At 36.1% G+C, this 17,075-nt stretch overlaps 1 protein-coding gene across 1 annotated transcript in view; it reads right to left on the reverse strand.

Annotated features, from left to right (window-relative positions):
• Positions 1–17,075, reverse strand: part of CCDC186 (coiled-coil domain containing 186) — a 51,762-nt gene that overhangs the window by 19,317 nt on the left and 15,370 nt on the right. Inside the window, exons 3-6 of the mRNA XM_046027256.1 lie at positions 16,385–16,511; positions 11,838–11,966; positions 6,472–6,684; positions 5,350–5,469 (exon numbers count right to left, since the gene is read on the reverse strand). Coding sequence (XP_045883212.1) covers positions 5,350–5,469; positions 6,472–6,684; positions 11,838–11,966; positions 16,385–16,511 — 589 coding nt within the window. The remainder of the gene's footprint in view (positions 1–5,349; positions 5,470–6,471; positions 6,685–11,837; positions 11,967–16,384; positions 16,512–17,075) is intronic.

The following is a 17,075-nucleotide window of genomic DNA, read 5'->3' on the forward strand; positions in this document are numbered from 1 at the left end:
GAGCCACCCAGGTGCCCCAAATTTATACGGGTTTTTTCCCCCCACTTCTGTATCATCAATAATTAAAACAGCTTGACACACAGTAGGTACTCACTTCATTCACTCAAAAAATAGCAACTGAGAGATTCCTATAATGCTGAATAATTAATAAGTAAATGATTGAATAAAAGAAAAGTTTTGGTTAAGGGACTATGTTTCATTTATTTACTAAGCACCTGCCATGTAAGGCACTGTTCTAAGCTTTGAGGAAATATTTAACTGTAAGACAGATAAAATCTCTACTCTCATAAAGCTGGTATTCTAATGATCACAGATAATACACAAAACACGAAGTAAAAATATATTACATTAGATAATGACAAGTGCTAAGGAGTAAAAACAAAGTAAGGGCACAAGAGGGTTTGAGGGAAGGTATGCAAATGTAGAGAGCCAGGGAAAGTGTCACTGAGAGGTGAGAGATGTGTAAAGACCTGAAAGAAATGAGCAAGAAGGGGCGCCTGGGTGGCTCAGTAGGTTAAGCCTCAGCCTTCAGCTCAGGTTATGATATCAGGGTCCTGGAATTGAGCCCTGCATCAGGCTCTCTGCTTAGCGGGGAGCCTGCTTCTCCATCTCTCTCTGCCTGCCTCTCTGCCTACTTGTGATCTCTCTGTCAAATAAATAAAATTTTTTAAAAATCTTAAAGAAAAAAAAAAGAGATGAGCAAGAAGATTTAGTAAGGGACTAGATATGGTGACTGAGAACTGAAGGATAAACCTAAGGTTTCTGGCCCAGGCAACTAAAAGGATGAACTACCATTTATTGATATGAGGGAGCGACGGAGGGCAGGCACATTATCCACTCTGTTTTACACATGCTCCGTTCAAGATGCCTGTGAGTCACCCAGACACCAGATGTCAAGTAGCCGCCTGAATATAAGAATCTAGAATTCTATGTAGAAGTTATAAATCTAGGAATCACTAGCATAGTTTTCTGTGCTATGATTTCCTAAGTTTAAAGTTACATGTTTTTCAAGTTCACTAATCTTGTCTTCTGCAGCACCTAATCTTCAGTGAATTCTATCTAATATATTTTTCATCTCACTCAGTGTATCAATCGGGCCTTTTTAAAATCTTCAATGTTTTTCTGTAACATAGTCACACCTTTACCTATCTTCTTGAGTATCTGGAGTATATTTTTTACAACAGCTGTTTTAACATCTTTACCGACTTCTTTCATCTATGTCATTTCTGGCTTTGTTTCTATCAGATGATCTTTCTTTTCTCCTCATTATAGGCTATATTTTCCTGTCTCTTTCCATGTCTGGTAATTTTTTATTGGACATCAGACACTGTGAATTTTATGTTCGTAGGTCCTGGAAATTTCTGCACTCACCTGAGTATTTTGGGCTTTCTTCCAGCTACTCTTTGGGCTACTCTTCAAATAACATCAGTATTTGGAACAATTTGATTTGAGGCTTTCTTTCAAAGCTTTGTAAGATGGGTCCATAACAGACTGTAGTCTCAGGCTAATTAGTCCTCATTGCTGAGACAACACCCTTCTGAGGGTCACTGGATGCCCCATATGTTAAGAGGGCTTTCTCTTGGCTGGGGAAACATGAACAGTTCCTACCAGCCCTCTGTGACCCCTACAGGACTGTTGCCCCTACTCCTTTATGATCGTTTTTTCTCCACCTCTAACTTTCTCACACACATATACTGATCAGTAAGTAGTGAGCTAAATAAAGAACTGAAGGGAACAAACTGTTCTCCAAATCTTCCCCTTCCGTGGTACTCTCCTGCCCAGCTTCCTATACTTCCGACTTTGTCTCCTCAATTCCTGGAGATTGCTGGGATCTGTCCGGGTTCCTCTTCTTTTGCTGCATCCTGGAAACTCTCCAGGTATTACATCTTGCTTGCTTTCGTTCCTTCAGAGATCACTGCCCTGTCCTGCCTTTGTTGTCCCAAGCCTAAAAATCTTCATTTATTTTCTTTTTTTTTTTAGGTTTTTTAAGGAGGGAGGGTAAACCTGGACTCTGTTATTCCATAATGCAAAGACGACAGTTATGGAAGAGTTACAGAACTGAACACAGAACACAGTTTTACTAAGTGAAATAAGAGCATAGTTAAAGGGAGCCCTAGCTTCTAATAAGTGGGATTTATGAGTTAACCATTTAAGAAGGAGGCTATATTGTTGACAGCATGATAACTTTCAGAGAAGAGCATAGATAATAAGTAGCAGTGTCTTGTTGAGGGAATATATCATAAAATATACCAACCCCTAGTTGCCCATTTGGTCTACAGCATATTACAGTCTCTTACATCCTACCAGTCTGGATGCTGTCTTAATACCCCAGACGCTATTCCTCAAACTTTCTCTGAAGCAAAAATGACTGGCAAGCACCCAGCACAGTCGAACCATGGTCTATTACCACATCTCTTTCTGGCCGTTATCTATGATCCAGTGAGATTATTTTATCCTGGGACCAAGTAGGTAAATAGGCAGCAACCACTAGGTGAGCAAGTATGTAAGGTACACTGGGGGAAGTTCTTTACCACACTCAAAATGAAAGTTGGTTTTTTTTTTAATATTTTATTTATTTATTTGACAGAGAGAGAGTACACAAGTAGGCAGAGAGGCAGGCAGAGAAAGAGGGGGAAAGTAGGCTCCCCGCTGAGCAGAGAGCCTGATGTGGGGCTCGATCCCAGGACCCTGAGATCATGACCTGAGCTGAAGGCAGAGGCTTTAACCCACTGAGCCAGCCAGGCGCCCCGAAAGGATTTTGTTTTTATGGGCTAGGTGTTAACAACATATTTTAGTTTAACTTCCAAGGGAATTTAGGAAGGGGAATAAATGAAATTGTTTCTATTGTTTGACCCAATGGATAATTCTACTGATGACAGAGCTATCCAATCTACTCAGTCTAAGACTTAAATTCTGGTAATCAGGCCTGATCAGAAGTTAATGATTACAATAAATCCAATAACCTCCAGAACTTCAGTATTAACACTTAGGATTGGGTGTGCAGGGACTAGAAACTAGAGGATACCTGGAGAAAAACTTAAGAAGAGTCCTGGCTCTTGTCCACATTTTAACAGGTAGCCAACACTGCTTAGTCATTAAATCTTGTATTCTTTGATCCAAAGACTCCTTCTCACATCTATTAGGTAAATACATAAAACAGATAGCCAGGATCTCATCCCAGAAACTCTCTGAAAGCAATTACTCTATCCTCTATGACGTTTATAGTATCTATACTATTTAATATAGTGCTGTTCACAGGGGAAAACCCAATAAAACACTTGCTGGTTAATAAATGCCTTTAAAAAGAACTGGTAAAGGCGTGCCTGGGTTGTTCAGTTGGTTAAGCAGTTGACTCTTGATTTCAGCTCAGGTCATGGACTCAGGGTCCTGGGATCAAGACCTAAGTTGGGTTCCACACTTGACAGGGAGTCTGCTTCAGGATTCTCTCTCCCGCTCCTTCTGCCGCTCCCCACTGAGTGCACACTTTCTCTAAAATAAATACATCTTTTTAAAAAATGTAAATATGCAAACAAAAAAAGAACTGGTAAATTTATAATTTTCACATAGTAGGGCAATATGCTTGCTATTTTCATTTGCTAGCAATCCATACAATATAACCTTAGTATGTCAGTCTTAAGACATTTGTCTTAACCTACTTACAGAGTATCTGGTTTCATCTGACCTCAAAGTCATCATAAAATATCTATTATCACCCATTTATTAATACATATGGTCAAAGAAGACCAAATTTCAGTCTTTAACTCTCTAATGCTAGCATTCTAATAGGTTTCAGGATCCTGTCTCTTAGGGCTATAGATGATGAGGAGAAAAGTGCCACAGATATTAGATATGACCCAGTATTATGTTCAGATCTTGAAGCAAATCAGGTAGTTTAGAAATTATTATCATACTGCAGAACTGGGAGTTTTAGTTCTTCATTCTGTAACTGAAAGTAAATTTTTAAATGATTTATAGCCCTACGTAAACTGCAAGGATTTTTGCCCTTACTCCCTTCTGGCAATTCCTTCTCTACATGTGTGATTCCCCAATATTTGGTAGAGATCAGCAGTCAGTCCAGAATTTGAGAGCTGCTATTCTCTATTCTTTGACTACTGTCAACACAGACATCTCTCCCTACAGTTTTCTCTGATAATATCTCTGATAATATTATGTGCAAAAATGTCCAAATGTTATTAACAATTCTACTGACTTAGAAGTATTTAATGAGGGGCATCTGGGTGGCACAGTGGGTTGAGCCTCTGCCTTCGGCTCAGGTCATGATCTCAGGGTCCTGGGATCGAGCCCCGCATCAGGCTCCCTGCTCAGCGGGGAGCCTGCTTCTCCCCCTCTCTCTGCCTGCTGTTCTGCCTAATTGTGATCTCTCTCTCTGTCAAAATAAATAAATAAAAATCTTAAAAAGAAAAAAAGATCAGGTTGGAGGAAACATTAAAAAAAAAGTATTTACTGAGATATCTATGATTATGGTTTGAAACAATACCATTGAGCCTATTTTTGAAAACTTGGGAGCTGTTATAACATTGCTCTTCTATTTAAATATTTCAGAGTTGTTCTTTTCCTTCACATTCTATCATCTTCAGATTTTTATTAATTCTTATACCAGGTTCAGTTAGTGCTTAAAATGGCATCAGTTACCAGCCTTTATGATCATTTTTCATTACATTACTTTTTTAAAAAAAAATGATATTCATTACGCATAATACCAATAGAATTATAGTTATAATAAACAGATATGGAAACATTCTTCTAGCATCACTTATATTTTTTAAATTTCCAGAGTTTACTTTCTATTTTGACAACCTACAGACTTCTCTTTCCCCCAAATTTCTGACAATGTGTAATGTAAATATAGATACCAATAATTGCTTGAAGAACAAAGTCAATTTTGAAATTATAAATAATGAATGATAAAATTCAATATTTTTTACAATTTATGACAAAATTTAACATTCTAATTTAAATGTATATCACACAAGGAAGTATCTTTTCACAATCACCAAATATTCAAGCCCAATCTATCCCACAGAAGTCACTAAATTAAGCTTTATGCCTTATTAACTTTACTGCATTTGCTTTTTAAAAGATTTATTCATTTTATAGAGAGAGTGCATGTCCATGCATGCAGGGTTCAGGCAGAGGGAGAGGGAGAGAGAGTCCCACGCAGACTTTGAGCTAAGCATGGAGCCTGATATGCGGCTTCACCTCCTGACCCTGCGGATCACGGCCTGAGCTGAAATCAAGAGTCCGTCACTTAACTGAGCCACCCAGGTGCCCCTGCATTTGCTCTTAAAACTGGTTCTGATCATTTTTCCACTGCATTACAATACTTACCTTGTGTGAATCCATTTCTGCTTTTAATTTGTTTTGTGCCCATTTTACTTTAATGACATGAGAGTTGATATCTTCCTTTAATTTGTCAATTTCTCTGGTGAGTCTAGTAGTTTCACTTTCCTAAAACAATATCACTAGGTCATGTTTTTTCACTTAAACCATTAATCAATTACTTGTTTCTTTTATACCTCCTCAAAATAATCAGTTTAAAAACAATATATTTGAGGGGTTAGCATACTATGACCACTACAAACCTAATTCAAAGTTCAAATGATAAGGGAGTAGCAAAATCCTAAATCCAATCAACATACATAAGATGATTAACATTTATATTTCAAACAACCAGATATGTTGCAAGAACAAGTACACCTTTATGATTCTTCTCACTGGCTGGCATTAAGGTGAAATACAAATTAAATTTTTCTAGAATTCCTGAGAACAATGACAACATTCCTGGACTAAAAGTTAATTAATAAAAAACATTATCAAGAAATGATAATTGACTAGAAATAAGACCATGCCATGAGGCTGCTGGTTAAGAGCAAGGACTCTGGAATGCTCAGTAATTAAATTTCTTTGGGAAGCACCTAAAAAGAACATGTTTTTCTACAAAAAAAAAATTCTATTCTATGATAAGTAAGTGTTACATTAAGATTCCAGTCAAATTACACGGTTCTCACTGAAAAACTATTCACATCTTGATCCTACTATGTATGTATTTTACCAAAATAAAATGTTCTTTTGGAGCAGAAACTCATTTAATAGATAGATATTAAAAGAAAGTTTTTAAAAAATATTTATCAAGAAAAAGTTATTTAATAAACAACATGTATCAGTATCTCATTTTTTCCCAGACATGTAACAAGATACTAAATTAGATACTAAATAATATAAATGAAAAATATAATATATTAAAATATAAAAATATATCAAATATATCAAACATTAAATATAAATATGTAATATAATATAAATAATAAGATCCTAAAGCATTCATGTTCTCAGAAGGTAAACTAACAAAAACAACTTTATGTGTTTAACCACATAGTTATGATTATTTGATTAGATAAAGAAAAGCAAAAAGAATAAATTTCAAGTCAAGTACAACACCACAATTTATACCTTTGTCTCATACAGCTGGTGCAACCGTCCTTTCTCCTGAGAAAGCTGCTTAATTTTGTTAGTGTTTTTCTCAGATTCTTTATTTGCATCTCTGAGTTTTCTTTCAAGTATCTCTTTTTCCTTTCGAAGATCTAAAGATTCCTTCTCCCCTCTTACGTATTTCATTACCATTGCTTCTTTTTCCTGGCGTGCCTCTTCACATTTTTTGTTGGCCTTTGAAAAATATCCAGCATTAATAAAAAATATTTTTCAAATCAAAATAAAAATAAATAATATTTTTTGTAATGTTACCAATGTATTTTCTGTTTTTTGCACAACATTCCCAGGACCTGTGTCATGAAATTTTTTAATGAAAGGAAAAATTAAAAATCATAGAAAAATGATACGGTGAACAAATTAGTATCACCAATACTTGTTTTTACTTTTTTTTTTTTTCCCTTTGGCTGACATAGTTGGTACTTTCTGTTTGTTCCTCCAGATCCACTTTTCTGACTGTATGGCTGACAATTCCTGAAATCTAAAAAATCTAATTTCCCTTGCAAAAAGTAACTATATGCTAATTAATCATTTGATTTCATGTATATGAAAACCTTTCTAAAGCATTTCACTTAATGGGGTGCCTGGGAGGCTCACTGGTTAAGAGTAGGTTCATGATCCTGGGACTGAGCCCACATAGGCGGGCTCCTGCTCAGTAGGGGATCTGCTTCTTCCTCTCAGTCTCTTCCGCCCCCATGTGCTCTCTCGCTCAAATAAATCAAATCTTTAAAAAAGAAAAAATAAAAAGTATTTCACTTAATTAAAAAAAAATACCTAATTGGACTAAATGTGACATCTCTACACTCTTAAAATTCTGCTTTACTATAAGCTGATACTCCATATTCAGTAGTTCTATGCAATGAAAACTTTTACAGATAACCCTTCATTTAACTACATTTAAATTCACAATTTGCAAAAATGATGGAGCACATATTTACATTATAAAAGACGGAACCTTAAACTTTAGGGATTTTCAATGGTATGTAGTAGTAAATGCCAACTGACGCTATAACTGAATTGAAGAATGTAGGAAAAGCTCCCATGCTCTGATGAAAGCTGACAATAATGTCTCATGAAGTTCCTGTAAAGCTGATGAGCATATCCAGTCAACACTCAGAATACTATACATAAAAGTACCTTTTTAAACTGTACAATTGGGATCCCCCCCCCCACTGAAATAGTTTGCTAATTTTCAAGAAAAATTAAGGGAAACACTGGAATAGGAATGTCAGAGATTCCTGAGGATTTCACAATGTAATTGTGAGCAAGGACTGAGAAAGCTGTACTGGAACTGGTTAAGAGAATTATCTATATTTTTTAGATAACTGAATAGAGCTGTCTTTAGAAAAGGTAATTAATTGTAATGTCAAATTAAAAAGAAGTCTGGATTCATAGGCTGATGCTCAGAAACATACTGGCTTTTAGAAATATGGTAAGTTGTGGTTTCTGTCCCAGCAGAGCTCACTCCCCAGTATGAACAACATATAAACAAAACATCTACACATTACATTCACAACAACATATATACAAAAAATGTACAAAGAAATGTGAAAATGCCTAAAGGTATAAAATAGCATGACTTTCTGGAGGATACCAAGACATTCTGTAGGATTTAAATTTGGCCTGTTAGTTGGACTGGGGAGGAAGTAGTTTGAAATAGATTAGTACAGATTAAATCTTCAAAGGAAGAAGGGCTCCTCTTATTGTGCTAATGAGTTGAGATTTTATCCAATAGGCAACGGGAAGCCAAAAGATTTATAAAATGGAAACTTTTATTAAATGTATGTTTTAGTAAGATAACTGGGGGCAGGATGGAGGCATCACTGAAATTGAGAGGCAGAAAAACCAGAAAAGGGACAGTTCTTGACTATAGCAGGGATGTCCTGTTACTCAGCCATCCATGGATCAGCTGTAAAGGAATAACCTGGGGTGCTAAAAAAGTTCATGTTTCTAGGTTTCAACCCAAACAATGGCAGCACCTGCCTCCCAGAACTGCTGGGGTTTGACGATACAGTAACTACTACTTAAGCTTCCACAGAAAGTCAGTCCATTTACCATACAGATAAAGGAAGAAGAGCCAGTAAATCTTTGGATTTGACCAGTTTAAAACGTTTACCATTGACTTGGAAGAACATAAAGAAAGCATGAATAAGATAATCAACAGGATTCAACAGCCAGTTAAAATTAAGATAATGAAATATGGCAGATAAACTATCCCCATCAAAACGCCAAAAGTTTTAATGAAATATAAGAAAAATCCTTTTATTTTTTTTAAAGATACATTTATTTGAGAAACAGGGAGACCATGCACACATGTGTGGGGGAGGGGCAGATGGAGAGGGAGAGAAGCAGACTCCCCACTAAGCCTGGAACCCACTGGAGGCTCCATCCCACAATCCCACATCCCTGAGACCACAACATGAGATGAAACCAAGAGTAGGACACTCCACTGACTGAGCCACCCAGGCGCCCCACAAACATCCTTTTAGTAAACAGTTGAGCTCTCAAAGTATGAGAAACTCCCCAGGGCCAAAGAAGCTACGAGGAAGCAGGAATCCAGAATGGAATGCTACGCTCCTGAACTCTTCATTGCCCTGTAGACATTTCTCAACACCAGGCCATGGGGAGATAAAGGGAACATGCCACAAATTCCCCGAGAATTTATAAATTTATACTCTTGTAAGTCTGAGGTTCAAATTCATTCTACCTATCTAGTCTGAGAAATGGAAAAACCTCAAGCTGGAAAATTAAACTGGGGTATGTACTCTGTGTATGTGTGTGTATACATATGCACACTCATACTTGGAATCTATTTCTAAGTAAAATTTACAAGGTTTGGTGACTCTACATGAAGGATAAACTAGTGTTCATTTTGCTATTCTTTCACCTTTTTACGGGCTTGAAAACTCAAAAAGTTGAGAGGAAAAGGAAGGGGTAAAAAGGAGGGAGATGTAGAAATATTTAAATGAAATAATCTCGAAAATCTACATAATATACCCACCTCTTAGCATCTTTGTGAAGATGAAATAAATTGCAAAGTGTTTTTTAAACAACGCCTGGCACATAGCTAAATCTCAAAATATTAGCCTCTATTAGTAACTTCACCTAAATTCTTCATCATTATAGAAGCAACAGTTACATAGTGGTGAATGCAACATGTTGCCATTTATTAAAAAGGAGTGGAATGGAAGGAGTAAATCCGGGAATACATACATGCCTGTCTATGCAACAAACATTTGGGGAAGAACACACAGGACAGTGGCAGCAATGGATACCTCTGGGAAGGGGGAAAATGGAAGAAAAGGTTTGGAAGAAGACTCATTTTTTTACTCTTTAAGTTGTTACTGTGTATATCCAACTACTATTTTGTTTTTATTCTAAAACATAATAAACTCCAAAGAATATATTGTTTAAAAAACTTACCAATTGGTTCTAATTAGCGGCTATTTTTGAGTTTACTGACATTGTAAGGTCTCATCTTCTTTATTTCTCTTCAGTTAGTACAAAAAGTTTGAGAACTAATAGCATAGGTTTGAAATCATCATATTGAAAAGAATCACTGAAATAAAGGTTGAGGATCATCTGTTTCCTAAAGTTCTTCCAGAAAGCTACTTATGGGGCACCAGGGTAGCTTAGTCAGTTAAGCATCTGCCTTCAGCTCAGGTCATAATCCCAGGGTCCTGGGATCGAGCCCCACATTAGGCTCCCTGCTCATGGGAGAGCCTCCTTCTCCCTCCCCCTCTGCTGCTCTGCCTTCTTGTGCTCTCTATCTCTCTGTCAAATAAATAAATAAAATCTTAAAAAAAAAAAAAAGGAAAGAAAGCTACCTATGATAGTAGCTTCAGGGTAGAAAGGACAGGCTCTATCTCACTAACAGTGTTAGCAGTCAGTTAATACTTTCTGATTCAATTCACCATGAAGACCAAGAGTTAGTCAGGCATGGTACTAGGAAATGAAGATGACTAAGATTACACACTTAAGGAGGTGTTCAGGGGAAGCTCAGTGGTTGAGCATCTGCCTTTGGCTCAAGGCATGACCTCAGGATCCTGAGATCGGGGCCGTGGCCTCCGGCTCCCTGCTCAGCTCGGAGTCTGCTTCTTCCCTTGTACTGCCCCTGCCCCCCTCCAGCTCCTGCACCCACATGAGGCTCTGTCTTAAACAAATCTTAGGGAAAAAAAAAAAGGAGGTGCTCAGGTAATAATAATACAAAAACAGTGTTTAAATGATCTCTTCTGATGCAGCCATCAAAAGAAATGAAATCTTGCCATTCACGACAACGTGGATGAACTAGAGGGTATTATGCTTAGCAAAATAAGTCAATCGGAGAAAGACAACGATCATATGATCTCCCTGATATGGGGACGTGAAGATGCAACATGGAGGCTTGGAAAAGAATAAATGAAACAAGATGGGATCGGGAGGGAGACAACCATAAGAGACTCTTAATCTCACAAAATAAACTGAGGGAGAGGGTGGTGGGGTTATGGACATTAGGGAGGGTATGTGCTATGGTGAGTGCTGTGAAGTGTTAAACCTGGCGATTCAGACCTGTACCCCTGGGGCTAATAATACATTATATGTTAATTAAAAAAAATAAAAAGAAATAAATGATCTCTTCTGAAATCCATATATATACCAACTCAAAAAGATGATCAAGGTGTATTAAGTAGGGGGGAAAAAAACCAAAAAGATGCAAAGTAAGATTCCAATCAAGCAGGAGGAGAGTAAGTATATGAATACATACACAAAAGCTGGTGGGACTTATACATGTATGTGTACTAAAACACATAACCAAAATACCAATAATTGGCCTCGGAACAAGGAATGGAATAGCAAGGATTTGGGTGTAGGAAGAGAGAAGTACAAATGAAGGAGGATTTTCACTTTTTGTTCTGTATACTTATTTTTTTATCTTTTGAAGATTTTATTTTGACACAGAAAAGAGAGAGAGAGGGACAGAGAAAGAGAGAGAATGTGCACAAGCAGGGGGAGCAGCAGAGAGAGAGGAGGAAGCAGGCAGTCTGCTTCCTCCGCTGAGCAGGGAGACTGATGTGGGGCTCGATCCTAGGACCCTGGGATCATGATCTGAGCTGACGTCATATGCTTAACTGACTGAGCCACCCAGGCACCCCTGTATGTTTCCTTAATTTATTAAAAATATTTTTGTAATTAGCACATATTTATGTATCGCTTTAGCATTTTTAAGAAAGATTAATTACCTATTCTTAAGATACCACTGATACCCAAAACAGTCTAACAGATTAGTTTATATTAAACAAGAAAAAATCACCAGAATATAAAGTCAATAATGATAATAATTTGAAAAATACCTGTTCCATCCGATGGGCCATCTCTTTATGCAACTGCTGAACTGCATTTTTAGCTGCGATGTCTTGGGCAACTAGTTTATCTTTGGAAGTTTTAACTTCTTTACTAAGTTCTTCTATTCTTGACTCTAACTGTAAAGAAAATTATTTCCAGATTATTTTTATAGCTATACCAAACAGACCACCAATACTTCAAATAAATATAAACAAAGAAAAGGAACACAGAGAACATATACCTCAAACAGAAATCAAAAGTAAATGGTAGTAATGCTTCTGAATCTCATCAGAAGGCAGTAGAAAACTGATGCAGATTCTGATAAGATGGACATGGTAAGCTCTAGAACAATCACTACGGATATAACTCAAAAAAATATAGTGAAAATATGAAAGAAATTCAAATGTTACATATTTACTTAATACAAAAGAAAGCAGTAAGGGAGGGACAGAGGAGCAAAACAGACATGAGACATAGAAAAAAAGGCAAACATAAATGTACTGTCAATAACAACATTAGGCTGTATTAAATAACCATTATCAAAGGCAGAGATTGTCAGACTGAAATAAAAAAACAAGATCCAACAATACACTATCTATCTGTAAGACATGCATTAGCTTCAAAGATACAGATCAAAGAAAAAGGATGGGAAAAGATACAGCAAGCAAGTAACAACCATAAGAAAATAGGAGTGGCTATACTAATATACAAAATAAACCACAAAAAAATGTTACCAGACAGAGAGAGGAATATTTCATAATGATTAAATGGTTAATTTATAATAATTCTAAGTATATATGTACCTAATAACATAGCACTAAAATACATGAACCAAAAAGTGACAGAAATGAAGGAGGTGATTCATAGCTGGGAAACTTTAATATCTTTCAATAATGGACAGAACTAGACAGAATACTGACAAGCAAATAGAGGAGACTTGAGGCAAAACTGTGAAACAACTGATCTAACACGTGCAATATTCCACCCAACAAGTGGAGGATACACATGCTCATCAAGTACACATGGAATATTCTCTAGGACCAAACATATGCTAGGTCATAAAATAAACGTCAATAAACTCAAAAGATTGAAATCTTATGGACTTTGGGGAGGGTATGTGCTATGGTGAGTGATGTGAATTGTGTAATGATTAATAGACCTATACCCCGGGGCAAATAATACATTATATGTTAATTTAAAAAAAAAAAAAAAAGAGGGGTGCCTGGGTGGCTCAGTGGGTTAAAGCCTCTGCCTTCGGCTCAGGTCATGATCCCAGGGTCCTGGGATGGAGCCCCACATCGGGCTCTCTGCTCAGCGGGGAGCCTGCTTCCTCCTCTCTCTCTCTCTGCCTGCCTCTCTGCCTACTTGTGCTGTCTGTCAAATAAATAAATAAAATCTTTAAAAAAAATAAAATAAATAAAATAAAATAAAATAAAAAAGATTGAAACTTTATAAAGTATGTTCTTTAACCATAATGAAATGAAACTAGAATCAGAAGCAGCAAGAAATATGAGAAATTCACAAATATGTAAAAATCAAACAACACTTCAATAAATGGGAGAAATCATAAGGAAAATCAGAAAATATGAAGAAATTAGAAATAGAAAGATACAACATACCAAAACTTAGGGGATGTATCTAAAGCAGTGCTTAGAGGGAAATTTATAGCTATAAACACCTATATTAAAAAAGAAGAAAGCTCTCAAATCAGTAACTCAAATTTCATCTTAAGGCACTAGAAAAAGAAAAGCAAACTAAACCTAAAGCCAACAAGAGGAAGGAAAAATAATAAATACTAGAATGAAAATTAAATAGAAAATAGAAAAATGGAAAATTCAACAAAATGGTTCTTTGAAAAGATTGACAAAATTGACCAGACTTCAGGTAAAAAAGGGGGTGGGGGAAGACTCAAATTTCTAGAATGGAAATAAAAGAGGGATATACTGATCTTACAGAAATAAAAACAGTATAAATGAATACTACTGCCAATTTAACCTGGATGAAATAAAAGGACAATTCCTAGAAGGATAAAACTACTGAAAATGGCTCAAGAAGAGACAGAAAATCTGAGTAGACCTGTAAGTAAAGAGATTTAATTAGTGGGACGCCTGGGTGGCTCAGTGGGTTGGGCCTCTGCCTTCCGCTCAGGTCATGATCCCAGGGTCCTGGGATTGAGCCCCGCATCCGGCTCTCTGCTCAGCAGGGAGCCTGCTTCCCTTCCTCTCTCTGTCTGCCTCTCTGCCTACTTGTGATCTCTGTCTGTCAAATAAATAAATAAAATCTTAAAAAAAAAAGAGAGAGATTTAATTAGTAAAAAAACAAAAACAAAAACAAAAACCTACCAAGAAACAGTCAAGCCCAGGAGACGCCACAGATAAATTCTACCACACATTTAAAGAATACCAATTCTTTTTTTAAGACTTTATTTTTAAGTAATCTCTATACCTAACACAGGGCTCAAACTCATGACTCCAAGATCAACAGTCACACACTCCTCAGACTGAGGCAGCCAGGCACCCTGAATTAATACAAATTGATTTTTCACAAACTCTTCCCCAAGAAAGAAGAAACACTCCTCAACTCATTCTATGAGGTCAATATTACTGTGACACCAAAACCAAGAAATCACAAGAAAAAGAGCTATAAGACCCATTATTTCTTATGAATATAAATTTTTGATCAATGGAAATTACAGTACTAGCAAAACAATCCTGTAATATATAAAAAGAATTACACACCATGACCCAAAGCTATTTATCCTAGCAATGCAAGGCTGGCTTAACATCCAGAAATCATTTAATGTAATGCACCATATCAACAGAACAAAAACACATAATCACTACAATAAATTCAGAAAAAGCATTTAATAAAATTCAACCCTTTCATGATAAAAACAGAGTAGGAATAAAAAGGTACTTCTTCACAACTGACAGCATCTGTGAAAAACCCACAGCTAGCATTGTAATTTCATCATAACAGGCTGAATGCTTTCTCCCTAAGATCAAGAACGAGAGAAGGATACCCATTCTTGCCACTTTTACTCAACACCATACTGGAAGGTTAAGACCAGGCAATTAGGCAAGAAATGAAATAAAAGGCACTTGGATTGGAAAGGAATACGTAAAACTCTCTATTTGCAGATGTCATGATCTTGTATACGTAAAATCCTAAGGACTGATAACTAATGGATATGGGTTTTCTTTGCAGGGGCAGAAGTGATAAAAATGGTCTAAGATGGTAGTAAAGGTTGTACAACTAAAAACCATTAAACAGTAAACTTTGAAATGGGTGAATTGCATGGTATTTAAATTATATCTCAATAAAGCAAATGGAAAAAAAACCCTAAATGTTAGCTTATAGAATATGTGTACTAATTTTCCTTGTGACAGAATTACCTAGAGTGACACTGTCCAATAAGATACAAGCCATATGTGTAATTTATATTTTCTACTAGACACATTCTAAAAGAAGCGAAACATGGAATGAATACTAAACTTAATATATCCAAAATATTATTTTTGACACATAATCAACTTGAAAAATTAATAATTTTACCTTTTTTATACTAAGTCTTCAAAATTAAGTGCGTATTTCATACTTACAGTGTTTCTTAATTTGGATTAGCCACCTTTCAAGGCTATCTAGTAGTTGCCATACTGAAAGGTAGAGATCTAGAGATAAAATTGAGAAAAAAAAAATCCTGCTATACTGGCTAGCAGAAGAAAGAAGAATCCAATTTTCTCCTTTGAACAGGCACAACCATTAACAAGCTTATGAAAAGAATAGCTCTGGTTCTCTCCCATATACTTGCTCTGAAGTTTCTGGTCATCAGCAGAGACCTGCCTACCAAAATGTGGCTTCCGTCCATTATTAAGCTTCCCTCACATTTTAAAATTCTAAGTTTGGTTTATTGTGGTATAGCTCTAAAGCACATAAAAATCAGGATTAAGTAAAAGTTACAAATACAATCACCTTCCAACCACGTAATTGTGTATTAAGTATACCAAGACATAAGCAACTAAAACTTGGTTTAATTTTTATTATCAATTGTTTACTGTTTTTTTTTCCCCATTATTTTTTGGTGAAGGATGAGACAAAAGGAAGACTTTTAAGGCTAAAATGCTTCTAATCCTGTCCACAGAAGGAAAAAAAAGCAACTCAGAAAAATAAAGAGTTCACAATAATACTGAGAATGGAATCATCTTAAACTATAAGCTTATAAATATTCTAACTCTAGATATAACCTTTAAGGTACATATTGCTTCTTCTTCCTTTAAGGAGTAGGAAGTCTGACTGCCAAACCAAATCTTTTTCCTCAGATTTCTATTATATATAGTAAAATATACCACATGAATCCTATAAAAAAACAAGTTTTCATAAGAGAATAAAAATCAGGCTATGATTCCCATTTCATAAAGAATGCTTTACACACCAAACAATCCTCTGCAATTAAAATACAATTTAGGTTACAGAACTTCAATTTATACACAAATTTTCAAGAACGTATTTATTTTAGAAATTGAAGTGTAGTGTTTAAAGATTTTTGTCTTTTTACCTGTTTAATTGTGCTCATATGCTGCTTCTCTGTTTCTGTTCTTTTTTTTAGTTCTTCTCTTAAATTGTCTTTTTCTGAACAAATGTCTAAGATGAGCTCCTGATGCTTCTTATTTTCTTTAATTAACCTAAATATAAAAAGAGCAGTATAACACATAATTAAAAATGGAGATGTGAAATATAATGTTTGCAGATTATAGATACTTATGATTAATATATTAACATTCCTAAGCAGTCCTTTTGTAATCATATATTATACTTTACAAAACATTCTCTGGCAGTCAGGCTATTAACTTCCTCCGAGGAATCTGTGTATTTCAAATCAAGTGAATTATAATCAGATAAAGAAAACCACACTCTCTTAAATTTACCACTTTGGGTATCTCAGCTATGCACTTCATCCCTTCAGGATGTGAACTGCTCCAGATCAGTAGTTCTCAGTCTGAGGCAAAGCCCTTCCAGGCATTTGCCTGGAAACAGTTTTTGTTGCCACAACAGGGCTGGGGGGTTGCTACTGGATTCTTTTGGGTGGAGGTCGGGGATGTTAAACATTTTACAGTGCACAGTACAGACAGTCCCACCAGCACCAAAGAATGATCTGCCCCAATGCCAATAGTGCTAAGGGTGAAAAACCTTGCTTTAGATTTTAAGAATATTCCGTCTACGGCCATACCACCCTGAATGCGCCCGAT

This window comes from Meles meles, chromosome 13, assembly GCF_922984935.1.
Source record: "Meles meles chromosome 13, mMelMel3.1 paternal haplotype, whole genome shotgun sequence".
NCBI classification, from domain to species: Eukaryota; Metazoa; Chordata; class Mammalia; order Carnivora; family Mustelidae; genus Meles; species Meles meles.